At 42.0% G+C, this 17,254-nt stretch overlaps 2 protein-coding genes across 3 annotated transcripts in view; both read left to right on the forward strand.

The window, feature by feature from the left end:
* Positions 1–1,987, forward strand: part of il1rap (interleukin 1 receptor accessory protein) — a 16,086-nt gene extending 14,099 nt beyond the window's left edge. Inside the window, exon 12 of one of the 2 annotated variants that reach the window (XM_069534316.1) lies at positions 1–344. This exon is cut by the window's left edge and continues 865 nt beyond it. Coding sequence is in view for 1 of the 2 variants with exons in the window: in XM_069534317.1 (XP_069390418.1) it covers positions 1,099–1,901 (803 nt within the window). In the remaining variant the exon portion in view is untranslated. Of the gene's footprint in view, positions 345–1,098 lie in introns of those variants that run through there. The other variant, XM_069534317.1, reaches the window with a different exon arrangement.
* Positions 1,988–12,402: 10,415 nt separating this feature from the next.
* gmnc (geminin coiled-coil domain containing) lies at positions 12,403–16,935 on the forward strand. Its single transcript, XM_069534768.1, has 4 exons — positions 12,403–12,565; positions 14,731–14,816; positions 14,949–15,065; positions 15,370–16,935. Exons 1-4 carry the CDS (start codon positions 12,478–12,480, stop codon positions 16,396–16,398), a joined length of 1,320 nt encoding a protein of 439 aa, XP_069390869.1. The 5' UTR covers positions 12,403–12,477; the 3' UTR covers positions 16,399–16,935.
* The last annotated feature ends 319 nt before the right edge of the window (positions 16,936–17,254 follow it).

Below are 17,254 nucleotides of genomic sequence, written 5' to 3' on the forward strand. Positions count from 1 at the left end.
TGCAAACACAGGTACAACTGAAACCATTGTTTTATGTTTTGTCTTTTTACTAATATCTTCTGATGAACTAATGCACTGCAACTTTCACTGTTCAATTATTTATAAAAGTAAAAGTTGCCTGATCGTTACTTTAAACATTACAATTACTCTGCACTTTGTGTTTTTGGTTTTATTTTTTTGCACAGTTTCCACTTTGATATGTTCAGTTTATCTAAAATAAATCAACTGTATCATGATATCATTTCTTTGTGAGAATATAAAAAACACTTTTCATCTTCAACACTTTTCAAACAGTATTTTAATCTCCTGTTAAATAAATGGTAATAAATCATATGTCGTCATCATTCATGTCATTGTTTTTCATTGTCACATCTTCTGCACAAACACACAATTATTCTTTTCATCAGGTTTTTTCATTTTTCAACTCATGGTTCACTTTGAGTTTTTCCCACTGAACTAAGAAATTCAGAGAACTCGTTGGTTTTAGAACTTGTTCATGTTTGATTCTAACTTTCACAGATTGTGATTTGACCAGCAGCATCCTGGGAGGATGAGTTCACGCAACCACATTTAGCATCCAAGCTAATGCATGTTAGCATTTCACGACCTGTTTGGCATTAAATGTAGAATCTGCTGCCCTCTTCAGGACGGTTTCATCCACTGCAGAGACAGTTCCCCATGTTTCCCTCGAAGTTCTTCATCAGGTGGGGACGTTGAAAGGACGAGTTGAACCAATCAGCCTTGTAGTTCTGGTGACTTACTGAAGAACATTTGAACACAGAGAACATGAGTTTCATTTTCATGGGGATTTGGGGTTTTTCAGGTTTCTTTTACTGTATCGATTATTTTTTGCAATTTTAAGAAAATCACATTTTCTCATAATTTTCCGATTCTTCTCCAGATCTGAGAAGTTTTTTTTTCTTCGACATGGCTCTAATCCTCCGTCTGACACGTTTAGTTGTTGATTAATGAAACGGATGAAAACTGAGTTTATGATGGAGGTTAGGTTACTTTATAAATGTTAACTTTCCTATGAGCTGCTTCCTGAAGCTGCTCAGTGACTCTTGTCTCTGACTCTTCCTGTCTCTCCTCCATCAGACTCCTCAGACGCCATCCTGCTGTCGATGCAGCGGAGTCGCCGCCTCCTGTTTGTCGTCAGCCCCGTCTTTCTGACAGAAAAAAGCTTCAGCCTCCTGGAGTGTCGGCTGGGCCTGTACCTCCAACATGGCCACCAGGCCTCCATTGTCGCTGTCGTTTACCACTCAGTCAGTAAGCTGAGCTGCGTGGAGGTGACCCAGCTCCGACAGGCGGCCGTCAGCACCGTGAAGTGGCGAGGAAGTCGATCTGAGTCGCGGCATTCTCGATTCTGGCTGCGGCTGAGGCTGGCACTGCCCGTACGGCCGCTCGCCATGGGCAGGAGGTTGATTGACAGCACGTCATCTCACTCGGACCTAGCCGCGCTGGCGCTGCAAAGAGCCCAACGGATCCAGAATCAGAAAGACAGAACCAATCAGACTCGCAGAAACAGACAGGCCCCTCCCAGTGGGAGTGTGAAGAGTTGGGGCCCCTCCCCCCTGCAGGGGCCCCAGCAAAGCAGGAACTGCTCGGGGTGTGCTGGATTCGTTGACCAGGTGGATGACAGAGGGGAGGAGCTTAAAGTGGAAACAGAGATGCAGCAGGTGGCACATGACAGGACTGACCCCGTCCCACAAACAGACCCCACCCTGATTCCAGACTCCGCCCATGAAACACACTTGACTCCTAACCGCGCCCCCACACCTGCCCAGGCCTCATACCCGGCCCCGGACTCCGCCCCCCACACCTGCGAGCAGGACGATGGCAGGAAACACAACCAACAGCAGCAGATGATTGGTCCCCGGAGGTCGGAGGAGAATGATTGAGGTTCTGATTTTTATATTTCATGTGCACTGATGAAAATGTAGCTGAGGATTTATCCTCTGAGGACCAGGAATATCATGAACACATGCGGAGGAGGAGGAGGAGGAGGAGGAGGAGGAGGAGGTGTAGCTTTATAAAGACGATATGAACGATGGCGTCCACCGTCCCAGATGAGCTGAACGCAGACGAGATGAATCCACTCAGTTCTACATGAAGTTCAGGAAACAATCCTCAGAGCCCACACCCCTCCCCCGCTTCAGCTCGTTCTTCTCTCTGATGTTTGTTCAAGTTTCTGATCCGTCATGATTGACAGCTGACACTGACTCCTGATTGGTCGAGAGCGTGTATACTGCACAGACTCTACCTGCAAACGAGGTCATCATCACAAGATTATCTTTATATTTTCTGAGAACAATCGTTTTATCATCGGTTCTGTTTCCTGAAATCTCAGAGTTCCTTCACGTTGAGTCAAATCTGTTTGAAACACAAACACTCATCATAATTAATTCATCAACTGAATCTGATCAATGAATGGTTCATCCTCATTCTCTGTTTATAGAATAAACTGACTTCATTGGAAAATATCAAACCTGTGTCTGACCTGATGTGTCACTTCTTTTTCTTTTATAAATAAAAATGTAAAGTTATAAAGAGTCAGAAGAACTGAGTGAGAGACTGAATCAGCAGATGACCACCAACCTGTTTAACCCTGTGTTTTATATATAAATATATATATATAAATATATATATACACACACTGTATGTTCTCTTGTAATAATTACTTATTTGCCTTTAAACCTGCTTGAATGATAACATTTGATTTTTATGTTTTTTTATTTACTTTATTTAAAAAACTATGAATGATAAATATAAACAGTTTTACTCAGAATTCAGTGTTTGTGTGTGTACGTGTGTGTGTGTGTGTGTGTGTGTGTGCAGGTTAAACAGCCTCCAAAGAAGAAAACATTTTGAAACATTAAACCTTGTTTGATATTTGTATGTTTCTGCTAATGTTAGAGCTAATGTTAGCATCTTTATATACAGTCAGTGATTCTTTATATACAGTCAGTGATCATCTTTATATACAGTCAGTGATTCTTTATATAGAGTCAGTGATGGTGTTTATATACAGTCAGTGTCTTTATATACAGTCAGTGATGGTGTTCATATACAGTCAGTGTCTTTATATACAGTCAGTGATGGTGTTCATATACAGTCAGTGTCTTTATATACAGTCAGTGATGGTGTTCATATAGAGTGTATGAGGAGAGTGAACCTGCTCCTCTTTGCTCATATAGATTACAGATATACGGACGTGAGAGAATAATAAACCCTGAACCTTGAATCGATGCGTCTCTGCAGCGTCGGGCTGATGAAGGATGAGCTCGGCTGCAGCTCCATTAATAAACGCTGATCCGTGTGTTTCCCTTTAAAAGGCGGTGGTTTGTTATTAGTCCAGACACGGTGAAGAACGTCAGGCGGAGACAGATGAGGAGGGAGCTAAAGGTCACCGTGACGACGGTGTCGAACATACTTAACTAGCTCAGATCATCCCACCGCTGTCACTCATCCTCTTCACAGCCGACATCGAAACAATCACATCTCAACTCAACAACTAAAAGAGACACACACAACAACTAGCTTTATTCCAACAGAAGGTTGTGTGTGTGTTGTTGGTGTCCTCACTGAGTGTCCTCACTGAGTGTCCTCACTGAGTGTCCTCACTGAGTGTCCTCACTGGGGGAAATGTTGGACGTGTTCCATCGCTGCGGTGACAACAGACACTACTGCATACAGTACAACATTCAGGACTATTTACTACTACTACTGTTACCACGACGACCGGCTCACTGGTTGCCCCTTCAGGCTTGGCTGATGTTCAGCCACTTGGTGCAGCTCTCCAGGACCCCCCCATCAAAACACACCCCCCCACACACACACACACACACACACACACACACACACACACACACACACACACACACACACACACACACTACAACCAACACCCAGTATTTGGTTTGGAGACACAACAGCCCCCAACAGAGCTTCTCTCAGCCTTTTCTACTCTGTGTTTGGTGGCTGCGCTTGGTGTGTGTGTGTGTGTGTGTGTGTGTGTGTGTGTGTGTGTGTGTGTGTGTGAGTGTGTGTGCGTGTGTGTGTGTGTGTGTGTGTGTGTGTGGTTTCTATGGTTTGTCCTCGGGTGACATCAGAAGCAAAGTGACGATGTGAATTAAGAATCTTTAAACTTCTTGATTTATGAACATTTCCTACAACAAAAAGAAAACAACATACATTTGAATTAACATGTAAATCTAAAAAACATTTTCCCTTTAACAAATTCACTTCTAACACATCTGAACCTTCTTAATTATTTGACTCAGTAGTTTGATTTAAAACTAATTCTTTGGGTTGATTTGATTCTTGAACTCGGATGTGATCGATCGCTGCCGCTCACCTCTCTCTGTTTTCAGAGTCTCTGACTCTGTGTTGAAAAGCTTCATGAAATAAATGATGTTAAAGATAAATAAGATGCTCCACACTGAATCCCCTAATATAAGATATGATTTTATATTCATCATAATAAATTCAAATAAGGAGCCAAAAGTTTAAAACCTCCAGAATCACATTTTCTATCTTTTAGCTGTTCTCACGGCTGCTGAGGAAACTTCACCATCGGTTCATTTCCAATTGTACCGAATGTGAAGATTCCCTCTAATGTTGTTTCTCATTCTTCATGAATGTTCAGTATATTTGGACTGTTTCAGGGACATGAACCTCTGTCTTCAAAAGCTCTAATATGGACGTAATGAAAAGATTTCACATCTGGAGGTGTCGCTGGATTAAACCAGATTCGTTTGTGGAGTGGAAGGAACCTGCAGAGAGAGAAAACTGGAAACAGTCACAGACGGACACATCAACGAATTCTGATTCTATTGTTCTTCTGTGTTTTACAGTAGCAGCTGTCGTATATTGGGGCAGCAATGATGTGAAGATGATGAAGGAATCTCCGATGAAACCGTCTTAATTGTATAAAATGTTTATTACAAAAAAGTTCAGCATCAATACAAGCACTGCAATCTGCCTCGGGAGAGATCCGGGGCCAATGTGAATCTCTTTTTGAGGCAACTTCAACTCCTCGTTTATATTGGACGGTTGTTTTCGTGAATCTGAAGAAACCACATCTGGTTTCCTCCAGACTGTCCGGTAACAGGAAGGGAAAGACACCAGCTCAAATTTAGGGCGACAGTTAGAGCCGTGATCTAATGCCCTCATGTACACATTCAGTTGACATAGCATTTCAGACACCACATACAGTAGCAGCCAATCAGAGCCCTCGTTACTGCTAATGTTTGTAATGAGAGACAGAACTACCAGAGGAGACGCTTTCTATAGAAGCTACCACTGGAGTCGCCCCCTGCTGGTCATTACACAGAAGACAATTTTCAGGCACTTTTGCATTGGCTTCACTTTCGGGATCTGGAATCTACGTCTGTTTTCATAAACATTGCAGTTTCAACCTTCAGGGGGCGCTGTGGCAACAGCAGACATGACATGTCCCTGTGATTTTAAAGCTTCTAGTTCCAGGTTGGAAAAAGGCCCATTCTTAAAATGTGTGTTTTCTGAACAGGAGGTTGGTTTGAATAGGACATTAACACTAATGTCCTCAGATTACAACTATGGAAGACAAGTCATACCACTGAGACTTAATGATATATACAGGTCTACCACACACACACACACACACACACACACAAAAGGAAATATCAGATCTCGTTCTTCTCTCACCTCAGTAACCAGGAAGAACGCTTTGTCCAAACACAACAAAACATTAACAACGCTTCAGTGGCGGCACACGTTCACCCACACACACCCACACACACCCACACACACCAACGCACACCCACACACACCAACGCACACCAACGCACACCCACACACACCAACGCACACCAACGCACACCAACACACACCAACGCACACCGCACTCCCCCCGACCTCTCCTGAGTGTCTGGTCAGCCAATGTGAGAGCTGCCAGCCGGTGATGTCACCAGGTGAGTGTCAGCGTATTGTTGGAGCTGAGGGGAGGCATGCTGCCCGGCGACACCTGACTCCTCTTCACTGTTGAGTGTTAGTAACGTATCATTAGCCGTCACTCATTTTCTACTTGATCTCATTACTTCGACCGGCAGAGTTCCAGAACTGAAGCTTCCACAGGATCAAGATTATTAAATGTTCTTAGACACATATTTCATTTTACATCTGAAATATTCACCAACATCTAAGAAACGTTTAAACAGAGCGACCGTCTCACTCTCGCCTCGTGGACGATCAACGACGTGTCCTGAAACGTCTGGATCTCAGACACTCGTTGTGAAGGTGGAGAACGTTTCCTCCTTCGCTCCCTGAGCGTCTGTTCTCTCTCTCTGCTGAGTGGGTTCATCTCCTGAGAGAACAAGTGACTGAGCGTCTCCATCAGCTGAAGAGTGAAGCTGAACTGAGATCAGTTCTTAACAACCAGAGTTTATCTCCAATGTTCAGCAGAAACTTTCAAACATGAAGAATCTGAACAGTTTGTTTCAGCAGCAGCTCCTCTGGGTCAGGAAGCAGAGGATCATGGGTAATATCAGTGTTCAGTTGCGTTTCAGTTACCAACAGAATGAATCACCACGTGTGAACAGATCTCGTCAGACGTTGGACAGAAAAGAAATTGATGGAATACGAGAATATGTTTTTACATCTTTTATGTTCGGACAGAATGAACCAGCTGGTTCTGTGATCAGCACCCTGGGCGAGCGAGGTTAGAGGCCTGGAGGTGTTTCTCTCTCTCTCTCTCCCGGGGCTTTAATTGGCCCTGAGCTCTCAGCAGGACGTCACGGTGGACATAAAGAAGCTTAGCAGCACAAGGCCGATGTCCACACACACACACACACACACACACAGCTGAGCTTGATGGTTAGAGACAGACTGATGTGCATACATGGTTGTGTGTGTGTGTGTGTGTGTGTGTGTGTGTGTGTGACCTCCTGTACAGAAGTCAGCCGTTCCAGCCTGTTGTCTTTAATTCATCTCCACAGGAGACAAACACACTCAGGAATAACCAGGCAGGTTAACACACACACACACACACACACTTTTCCACTTGTCTACACTCACACGTTCACAACTTAACGAGACGATGATTATTATGCAGACCCATGTGTAGGCTCCGCCCCTCGCCTGAATGTTCCCCACACGTTCCTGTTGTTGTGAACAAGTTGGACAATCTGCTGCTTCACAGGACAAACACCTGGACTCAGTCTTCTGGACTTTCTCCAGGGTTCAGTTCTACAAACATCTTTAAAAGCAGATTTAAAAGAACGACCAGGGAGGTTGTTCCACAGAGGGGGGGGGGGTATCAGACAGAAAAGGTCCCGTCACACTGGATCCCTGGTGAGGATGAGGAGCAGGACCTTCACCTCAGGTCATGGTCCACAGTCAAATCTTCACTGTTGTGTTCTGTTTATGTTCAGGAATATTATTTATGTTAATACCTTAGTTAAATATTAACATTTAACGAGACAGATTTAAAGTCAAGTTCTGTGTGTGTGTGTGTGTGTGTGTGTGTGTGTGTGTGTGTGTGTGTGTGTGTGTGTGTGTGTGTGTGTGTGTGTGTGGACGTTCAGTAGAGAGCAGGCAGTCGAGGCAGCCGCCGCTGTTGTCCAACAAATCCTGTCGTCCGTCCCCCTGTCATTAGGATCCCAGCAGGGTGGAGGCGTGTGTGAGTGTGTGTGAGTGTGTGTGTGTGTGTGTGTGAGTGTGTGTGTGTCTGTGTGTGAGTGTGTGTGTGAGTGTGTGTGTGTTGTTGGGGGGGGTAACATATGCCTCCTGAACCAGATTGGAGTCAGACGCCAGGTAACCCCCCCCCCCCCCCCCCCACTGCTCCATATTGACGGGTCATTAGCTGCTAACTGTTTGTTTACACGTCTCACACATTCACCTCCATCACCTCTTCATTTTATCTGATGTCAGGTTATTGATTGTTATTATTTATTCTCTTTTTCTGACGTCCTCCATCACGTTCTGTCCTCACGTGTGTCTCCCTGAGGTTTTTAACAGATGACGTCACACCTTGTTAAACCCTACGAGACAAACTGTGGCTGTGAAAATCGAATTTGATTGATTGAAAATATTTCAGTCAAACGTAGAAACATTTGATCAATGATATGATGAGAGATGAGTAACATGAGTAACATTAAATAAGATTGAAATTCAAACAAAACAATAAGAAAAACAAAGAAAATCCACAATCACCTCACTCTCGTCTGCAGCAGCTCCGTGTGCTCAAAGGCTCCTCGGCAGAGACAGGTTTCACTAAATGAAAGCAGCTGGCTCCTGAACCTGAGGCTACAGACGGTCAGTAATCCTCCGACCTGTCTGCCGGCACGACTACGGCAACCCGGAGGCTCAGTTTAATTGGCAGAGGGCGTCCTGATCCGCTAGAGCTCAGCATGTCATCAAGAAACAAGAGGTGAGAGGACGACCTGCTGACACACACACACACACACACACGGGTACGTCCACTCTCACACCTCAGCATCAGACCGATGACGGTCAAGTGTACGAGGACCCTCGATCAGAAAACGATGAGACAGTTCAGCAGAGCAGCTTCACCACACATCATCCATGGGATTCAAACCAACGACCTCCTCTCCTGCAGACTCCACGTGTGGCCACCGCTGCCGCGTTCTCTCTGCTGCTATTTGATGTTGAGCGGGGCCGCTGGCGGAGGTGATTAACCCCCCTCCACGGCCACTTAACGAGACACAAAGGCTGATGGGAAAAGTCAAATGTCATGGTCGGTCAGGTTCCCTGTGGGGGGGTGAAAAAGTGGGAGGGAACAGATTTCTGTCTCAGCTGGAGGCGGAGAAACGTCTGCTGCTCGTCAGGCAGCACCACAGATGACCTCTGACCTCTGAAACTTTACAAACTGTTTCATCAGAACTCAACAGAGAACTCAACAGTCTGTGCCTCCTCCTCTTCTCTCCTCCTCTTCTCTCCTTCTCTTCTGTCCTCCTCTTCTCTCCTTTCTTCTCTCCTCCTCTTCTCTCCTTCTCTTCTCTCCTCCTCTTCTCTCCTCCTCTTCTCTCCTTCTCTTCTCTCCTTCTCTTCTCTCCTTTCTTATCTCCTTCTCTTCTCTCCTCCTCTTCTCTCCTTCTCTTATCTCCTTCTCTTATCTAAAGTCTGAAGTCATAAACCCTCATCCTCCATGTTAGCAGATGGGACATGGACCAAACTTTTTTTAAAATAAGTTAAGTAAATGTTTGTCCTTAGATGTGTTGTCCATCTTGATGTCTTCTTCTTCTTCTTCGTCTTCTTCTTCTTCTTCTTCTTCTTCTCTCATTGCTTCATGTGCAGTTGGAATTTTCCCAACAATAAAATCAGTTCTATTTATATTAATATAAATGATTATTCTCAAACCAGTTTTTCTTCTTAAATGATTCTAAACATTTTGGTTTTTACACAATGATGAAATACTTTTTTATCATATTTTTACAAATTGTCAAATGGCTCTAAGAATATTTTATATTTATCTCTCTAATGTCTTTTTATGGATTTGGCTGATACGACACACAAAATCTTTATTATTATTAATCATATAAAATAGCATCATTTAAAAGAGATGGCAGAATAACAGAATAGAAAAAGTAATAAATAAATAGATGCTGCAGCTTGTGTTGAGGTTTTATTTAAGAATATAGGGAAGCGTATTTTATTCACTTGAAAAAAAAAAACCTACGGATTTTTTGAGTAATTTATTTTTTTGGTTTGTTTTTTTAAATAATTTTTTCAGTTTTTCAGAATTTTTTTTTCTGAGTTCAGAGAATTTGAAACATTGATTCCTTTACTGAGAGCTCGATGTGATGGAAACAAACAGGCTTGTTTAATTTATCCAGTTTGACTTTGATCTGGGTTCAGACTCTGGGACATCGTCCTGTCTTTAAGTCAGATCGATGTATCATCACGAGTTTGTCGACTCTACGCAGACGCCTGAGGACTTGTTCAGAAGGAAAGCTCATTCAGATCTGCTGGACATAGCAATGTTTCTCCAGGATCAGTTGGACAGAAACGGCTCCATGGATTAAGATGATCCATTTGAAATGCATTCAGGCTGAATACGTGGTAACTCAGGAGACTGCTGAAAATATTGGATCCGCACGATGTGCAGCTGAGGCGTCGTATGGATCCAGGCCCAAACCGGTCATGTGTCTGCGTAGAGTCGACAAACTCGTGATGATACATCGATCTGACTTAAAGACAGGACGATGTCCCAGAGTCTGAACCCAGATCAAAGTCAAACTGGATAAATTAAACAAGCCTGTTTGTTTCCATCACATCGAGCTCTCAGTAAAGGAATCAATGTTTCAAATTCTCTGAACTCAGAAAAAAAATTGTCAGAAAAACAGAAAAAAAAATTCTGAAAAACTGAAAAAATTATTTAAAAAAACCAAACCAAAAAAATAAATTACTCAAAAAATCCTTAGGTTTTTTTTTTCAAGTGAATAAAATACGCTTCCCTATATTCTTAAATAAAACCTCAACACAAGCTGCAGCATCTATTTATTTATTACTTTTTCTATTCTGTTATTTGTCCGAAAAACAGAAGAAACTTTTTCTGAAAAACTGAAAAAATTATTTTAAAAAACAGTCTGAAACCAGATCAAAGTCAAACTGGATAAATTAAACAAGCCTGTTTGTTTGTTTCCATCACATCGAGCTCTCAGTAAAAGAAATCAATGTTTCTATTGTTGTTTCAAATGTTCTCTGAACTCAGAAAAAATTTGTCCAAAAAAACAGAAAAAAATTTTTTTTCAGAAAAACTGAAAAAATTATTCAAAAAAATAAACCAAAAAATAAATTACTCAGAAAATCCGGAGTTTTTTTTTTCAAGTGAATGCAATACACTTCCGTAAGAATACACGTTTCTCTGTATATTTTATATTTCTTATTTAATGTGAACTGAATAAAGCAAAATGAAGTGAAATCAGCTTCTTCACCTGAGCAACTGAAATCAGTGCGTCATCAGCTGAGACCAAACAGCTGATTGGACAGAGTGATGTCCACACACACACACACACACACACACACACACACACACACACACACACACACACACCTGTCTGTGCTGCAGGAGCTTTTCCTTCACTTCTCTCTCAGTCAAACACGCGGATCCTTCAGGACCGTTTCTCCTCCTCTCTTCTTCTTCTTCTTCTTCTTCTTCTTCTTCTTGTGTCGGGTTTATTTGGCTCAGGACCTGAGTTGTTCTGTTTCATTCATTAACCACCAGGAGAAACCTGCTTCTATTATTTTGTATTTTCCTGCAGTTTTTGTACTTGGAGACTCCGCAGCGCGCTTTTACGCACAGCCTGACGCAGCACGTGCAGCGTGAGACGAGGATTTCTGAGTGAGTTCATGTTTCTTCTGATCCAGCTGCTGTCACGCTTATTCACAGTTTTGGTTTCGAGCACTTTAACTTTATCAGGGACATTTATCCGAGATACAACAAAAACATTCAGGTAGCAAAAAACTGCACGTCATGTAATTATTTCAGTGCAGATTTCCTGATCACTATGTTATATGTCTAATTTATGATGTTAAGTATAAATGATATATATATAAGATCAGATAAATTAAGATAAGGCGACATGTGTTGTATTGCAGCAGCAGAGAGAAGATTCATGACAGTAAAAGTGATAAATAAGTAAATAGTAAAACACAAGGAAACCTAGTGTGAGGATAAATATAGAAAATATAATAATATGGCTGAAGAATCTTATTTTTTTTGTTGTTTAAATTATTCAGATGTTTGAAGGATTTCACTCTAATCCTCAGTTTTTATCTTATTGGTGTGTCTAACACACACTATGGCCAAAAGTAAAAGGACACCCTGTGTGAGTCTGGTTCAAAATCTTCAGAACAAACTTTTCTTCTTGTCCGAGCTGATTAGAGCAGCATCATAACGACCCTGATGTCCCTGAAGGGGTCTGCAGGCGTCTGCATACTTTTGGCCATGTGGTGTTTTCTTTAACTGAAACTTCAATGTTGGAAAGAGACGAGTTTGAAAATGTGACTGAAGTGTTGATCGTCACCATATCAACACACACACACACACACACACAGACACACACACACAGACACACACACACACACACACACACACAGACAGACACACACACACACACACAGACACAGACAGACACACACACACACACACACACTCACACAGACACAGACACACACACACACACACACACACACACACACACAGACACACACACACACACACACAGACACAGACACAGACACAGACACACACACACACACACACACACACTCACACAGACACAGACACACACACACACACAGACACACACACACACACACACACACACACACACACACACACACACACACACACACACACTCCCTTCATTCACCGAAACACTCTTTCTGTAGGGACCCTCCTCCTCCTCCTCCTCCTCTTCATCATCATCGCTCCAGGACTCGGCCCTCGGCCCCGACATTGTTGACGTTTCCATGGAAACCCTGGCCCCAGTTTGGGCCCATGACCCCTGTGACCTGAGCGACCTCAGAGAGAAGCAGCAGGCCCCCCCGACCGAGTGGAGTGAGTCCAGTCATCACAATACACACAGTTACAAGTTACAAGTTACAGTTACAAGTTACAAGTTACAGTTTATATTTACAGTTACAAGTTACAGTTACAAGTTACAGTTACAAGTTACAGTTACAAGTTATAGTTTATATTTACAGTTACAAGTTACAGTTACAAGTTACAGTTACAAGTTACAGTTACAAGTTACAGTTTATATTTACAGTTACAAGTTACAGTTACAAGTTACAGTTACAAGTTACAGTTACAAGTTACAGTTACAAGTTACAGTTACAGTTACAAGTTACAAGTTACAGTTACAAGTTATAGTTTATATTTACAGTTACAAGTTACAGTTACAAGTTACAGTTACAAGTTATAGTTTATATTTACAGTTACAAGTTACAGTTACAAGTTACAGTTTATATTTACAGTTACAAGTTACAGTTACAAGTTACAGTTACAAGTTACAGTTACAAGTTACAGTTACAAGTTACAGTTACAGTTACAAGTTACAAGTTACAGTTACAAGTTATAGTTTATATTTACAGTTACAAGTTACAGTTACAGTTACAAGTTACAGTTACAAGTTACAGTTACAAGTTACAGTTACAGTTTATATTTACAGTTACAAGTTACAGTTACAGTTACAAGTTACAGTTACAAGTTATAGTTTATATTTACAGTTACAAGTTACAGTTTATATTTACAGTTATAAGTTATGGTTACAAGTTACAGTTTATATTTACAGTTACAAGTTACAAGTTACAGTTACAAGTTACAGTTACAAGTTACAGTTTATATTTACGGTTACAAGTTACAGTATATATTTACAGTTATAAGTTACAGTTACAAGTTACAGTTACAAGTTACAGTTACAGTTTATATTTACAGTTACAAGTTACAAGTTACAGTTACAGTTACAAGTTATAGTTTATATTTACAGTTACAGTTACAAGTTACAGTTACAAGTTACAGTTACAAGTTACAGTTTATATTTACAGTTATAAGTTACGGTTACAAGTTACAGTTACAAGTTACAGTTACAAGTTACAGTTTATATTTACAGTTATAAGTTACGGTTACAAGTTACAGTTTATATTTACAGTTACAAGTTACAAGTTACAGTTACAAGTTACAGTTACAAGTTACAGTTACAGTTTATATTTACAGTTACAAGTTACAAGTTACAGTTACAGTTACAAGTTATAGTTTATATTTACAGTTACAAGTTACAGTATATATTTACAGTTATAAGTTACGGTTACAAGTTACAGTTACAAGTTACAGTTACAAGTTACAGTTTATATTTACAGTTACAAGTTACAGTTACAAGTTACAAGTTACAGTTACAAGTTACAAGTTACAAGTTACAAGTTACAGTTACAAGTTACAGTTACAAGTTACAGTTTATAGTTACAGTTACAAGTTGTAAGTTCCAGTTGTAGTACATTGTACATTGATGAATTTTCATTGATAGAATTATCACACAGCTGTTTAATATCTCAGCTACTTTAGACGAGAGTTCATTGACTTTAATGTTCATTTAATGGATGATTGTTATTTTTTTCTTCACTTGCAAAGTAACTTGTAACTCAATGCTAAGCTAAGCTAAGTGTGTCTAGAAAGCTAAGCTAAGTGATCTAAGCGTCGTAACTCGTAGAATAAATTGTTCCTTTAATAGATGTGTTAGCTTTCATGTTGCATCAGCTGCTGATTATTAATCTTTTAACGTTTAGAGCAGAACAAACTCAACAACATGAAACCAGCCAATCAGAGCTCAGTGTTTCTGAGGCCACGCTCAGCAGAGTGCGACCGTGTGCACGGCGGCGACTCGTTCATCAAACACCAGAGTTTGTCTCGGTGAACTCTGGGTAACCAACCAAAACGCTCCCGACAGGTTCTGAATGACCGACCTGTCTCTGCTCCTCAACTGTTTATATGAAGATTCATTTTTTAATTTTCTCCCTGTCGCTTTGCTCAGAGTGAAATATGATCCCGTTTCTGCTGACGGTGAAAACCTCAGTGTCGGAGTCGACAGGTGCAGTCCCTCTGACGGCCACTAGGTGCTGAACATGCAGACAGCAGAACTTGGTCATCGGAGCAGGTGGATAATGTGAAGTCGGACGAGAGATATTTTAGAAGTAATGTTTTATTCTCTCTGTGTGTGTGTGTGTCAGAGTCTCACTGTGTCTTCAGCTGCTCGCCCCCTGCTGGTCGGATGTGGATGGAACAGCTGTCGCCTCACATCCAGAGAAACAAACAGGTACAAACACGTCAACATCATCAACAACACAGTATTTTCTGTAACTAAGCAACCAAATGGAGGAGACAATCTACTTCCTGCTGTGTGTTAACTTATCGTTCATGTATCATTAATGTTTGTCTGTGTGTCCAGCTGCAGGACGTTCTGCTGCAGAGAGAGGAGGAGCTGCTGCGTCTGCAGGAGGAGAACAACAAGCTCCGAGAGTTTCTCAGCTCCTCATTCGTCAGGAACCTCGAGGACAAAGCTAAAGTCTGTTCACCATCATCAAACTGTGTTCCATCTTTTTTAATGACCACACAAGAATCAATCAATCAATCAACCAATCAATCACATTTTCAACATGACTGAACTTAGTTTGTCTTTGTTCACATTATGATCTAATCTATTTGTCTGAAGTCTTGGGTACTGAAGTTTCCCAGTCGATCCTAAATGCAGCACCAAAGCAAAAAAAAAGTTTTTCAGTTTTTTGTTAAAAACTTTATGTACTGTTAAACCTCAGTGTATTTCCATACTGAAGGAGTTCACGGCCTCTCTCTCTGTGCTCCCTCGACAGAAGCTATCAGCTGATGGGAGGAGAAAACTGAAGAGGAACCTGATGTACGATGAAGTATCGTTCCAGGCCTGTGGTCATCAGCTCACAGCGCCTCCACAGGTCAGCAAGAGAGTCTGCAGGAACCTCACTGCCGAGTTCAGCTCCGAGTCCTCCGAATCGTCTGCCGTCTCCTCAGAGCCAAATCTGGACCTGTGGGTTCTACGAACACTCGGACTGAAGGATAAAGACACCATCGATACATCCAACGAATCCTTGTCCTCACCTGGACACAGCCTCAGAAGTTCCGTTTATGATGCCACGGTCACGTCTTCCTCGTCCTCTGGATACACTTTAAACTCTCTGAGCCCTTCAGCTGCGACACACTCCTCTGCCCACAGCTGCTGCCAAAGCTCAACACTTCACACTGAGTACATGTACGATGCTGCCAAAAGCCAAGAAGCAAACTGTGGTTATCCTGCCGAGTCATCTCAGAACTGCACAACTCCTCCAGGTCAGCGCTCTGACTTCACGCCACTGAGCGGACGGTTGGAAGCTCCTGCGGCTGTGATCAGGAGCCTCGATGCATTAACCAACTTCCAGTCCCCTCTAATAACAGAGAACTTCACCAAGTCCCCAGACAGAGCGGAGATCTGCTCCATCACTGCCTCCAGTCGAACGCAGTCTCTGGACGGACACCCAGCCTACCGTCCAGCTTACTGGTCTTCACAGGAAGACAGCCAGACACCATCAGAGGACACATTCAGTCCACCAGTAAAAAGAATAACATTTTCTCCTGTTTCGTCTTCAAGTCCAGTCCAGACCCAACCCTGTACTCCTGCTCGAGGCTGCAGCCCAACAAGCCCGTCTGCAGGCTCTCAGCCTCCAGCCACGCCAGGGACGCCTCGCAGCCGGACAGATTTGGCATTCACTATGTCGCTCAGTCTGTCCAGCAGTGTCAAGACCCACAGCTTCCCTCAGGGACAAGCCTTCGTCTCAAAGCACACAGACGGAAGGTGGAACTTCACTTGGCTGCCCAGACAAGGACCATAGGAAGTTGGTTCATCATCCCGCAAAAAGACTTGGAGAAACTCCCTCTCGTTGTTCCCTGAATAAATGTCCCCGGACAAAACCTGTCGAGATTTCAGTCCCTGGAACTTGTTGCTGACTCATTACTTCTGTCCTGGTTCTGGAGGTTCTGATTATACAACAAAGTGAGGAGCAAATAAAGACTTCAGTCCCAACAGGGGCTTTTGATGGAACTGCTGATAATCTGCCTTCTGCTTGTGAAACTGACGTCAATAAGGATCTCATGCAGATTTCAAAATAGTTGTGTTGCATTTTGTTCAATGTCATTTAGTAAGAAAAACGTTTTTTAAACTGTGGAACCATGAGAATAACCAGCTTGTTTTAGGATTTACAGTCACTGAGGGGATTACGAATCAGTTTTAGATAAGTAGCTGATTAGAGCCAATTCCCAGTGGTTAATGTTAAACAACAAAGAAGTGGGGTAGCTACGGGGGGCACCTACTGGCAAGAGGCTGTAACAGCAAGGGGGAAAAAGATGACTAATCAGATTGAAAGAAAAAAGTTTTTTAGAGAGTAGGCCTATTATTATTATTTTTTTTTTCAAACATAAGAAGTGAACAGAAATGATTTCAGGGATTGAATAGGTCTGAAAAACAAATCTGTTTCTTTAATTTTCCTGAAGTGAAATTTATTGACTGTTCTGTAAAATCTTGTACAATTTATATCAAGAAAAGAAAATGTTGGTGGCTGTTAAAATAAATCTAAAGATCATTGATTCTAATGCAGCGCTGCTTTTAAGATGTTGTTATAGAAATTGTCTCTCAGCGCCTCCAACTCTGACTGACTCCCAGTGTCCCAGGTTCAAATGAACACAACTGCT

The sequence above is a fragment of the Paralichthys olivaceus genome, chromosome 11, assembly GCF_024713975.1.
Source record: "Paralichthys olivaceus isolate ysfri-2021 chromosome 11, ASM2471397v2, whole genome shotgun sequence".
NCBI lineage: Eukaryota > Metazoa > Chordata > Actinopteri > Pleuronectiformes > Paralichthyidae > Paralichthys > Paralichthys olivaceus.

Bases quoted from the DNA above. Each gene is read 5' to 3' on its own strand.
- gmnc (XM_069534768.1), top strand. From the start codon at position 12,478: ATGGAAACCCTGGCCCCAGTTTGGGCCCATGACCCCTGTGACCTGAGC. The intron at 12,566-14,730 runs GTGAGTCCAGTC...TGTGTGTGTCAG, and splicing joins GGCCCCCCCGACCGAGTGGA to AGTCTCACTGTGTCTTCAGC. The intron at 15,066-15,369 runs GTCTGTTCACCA...CTCCCTCGACAG, and splicing joins ACCTCGAGGACAAAGCTAAA to AAGCTATCAGCTGATGGGAG.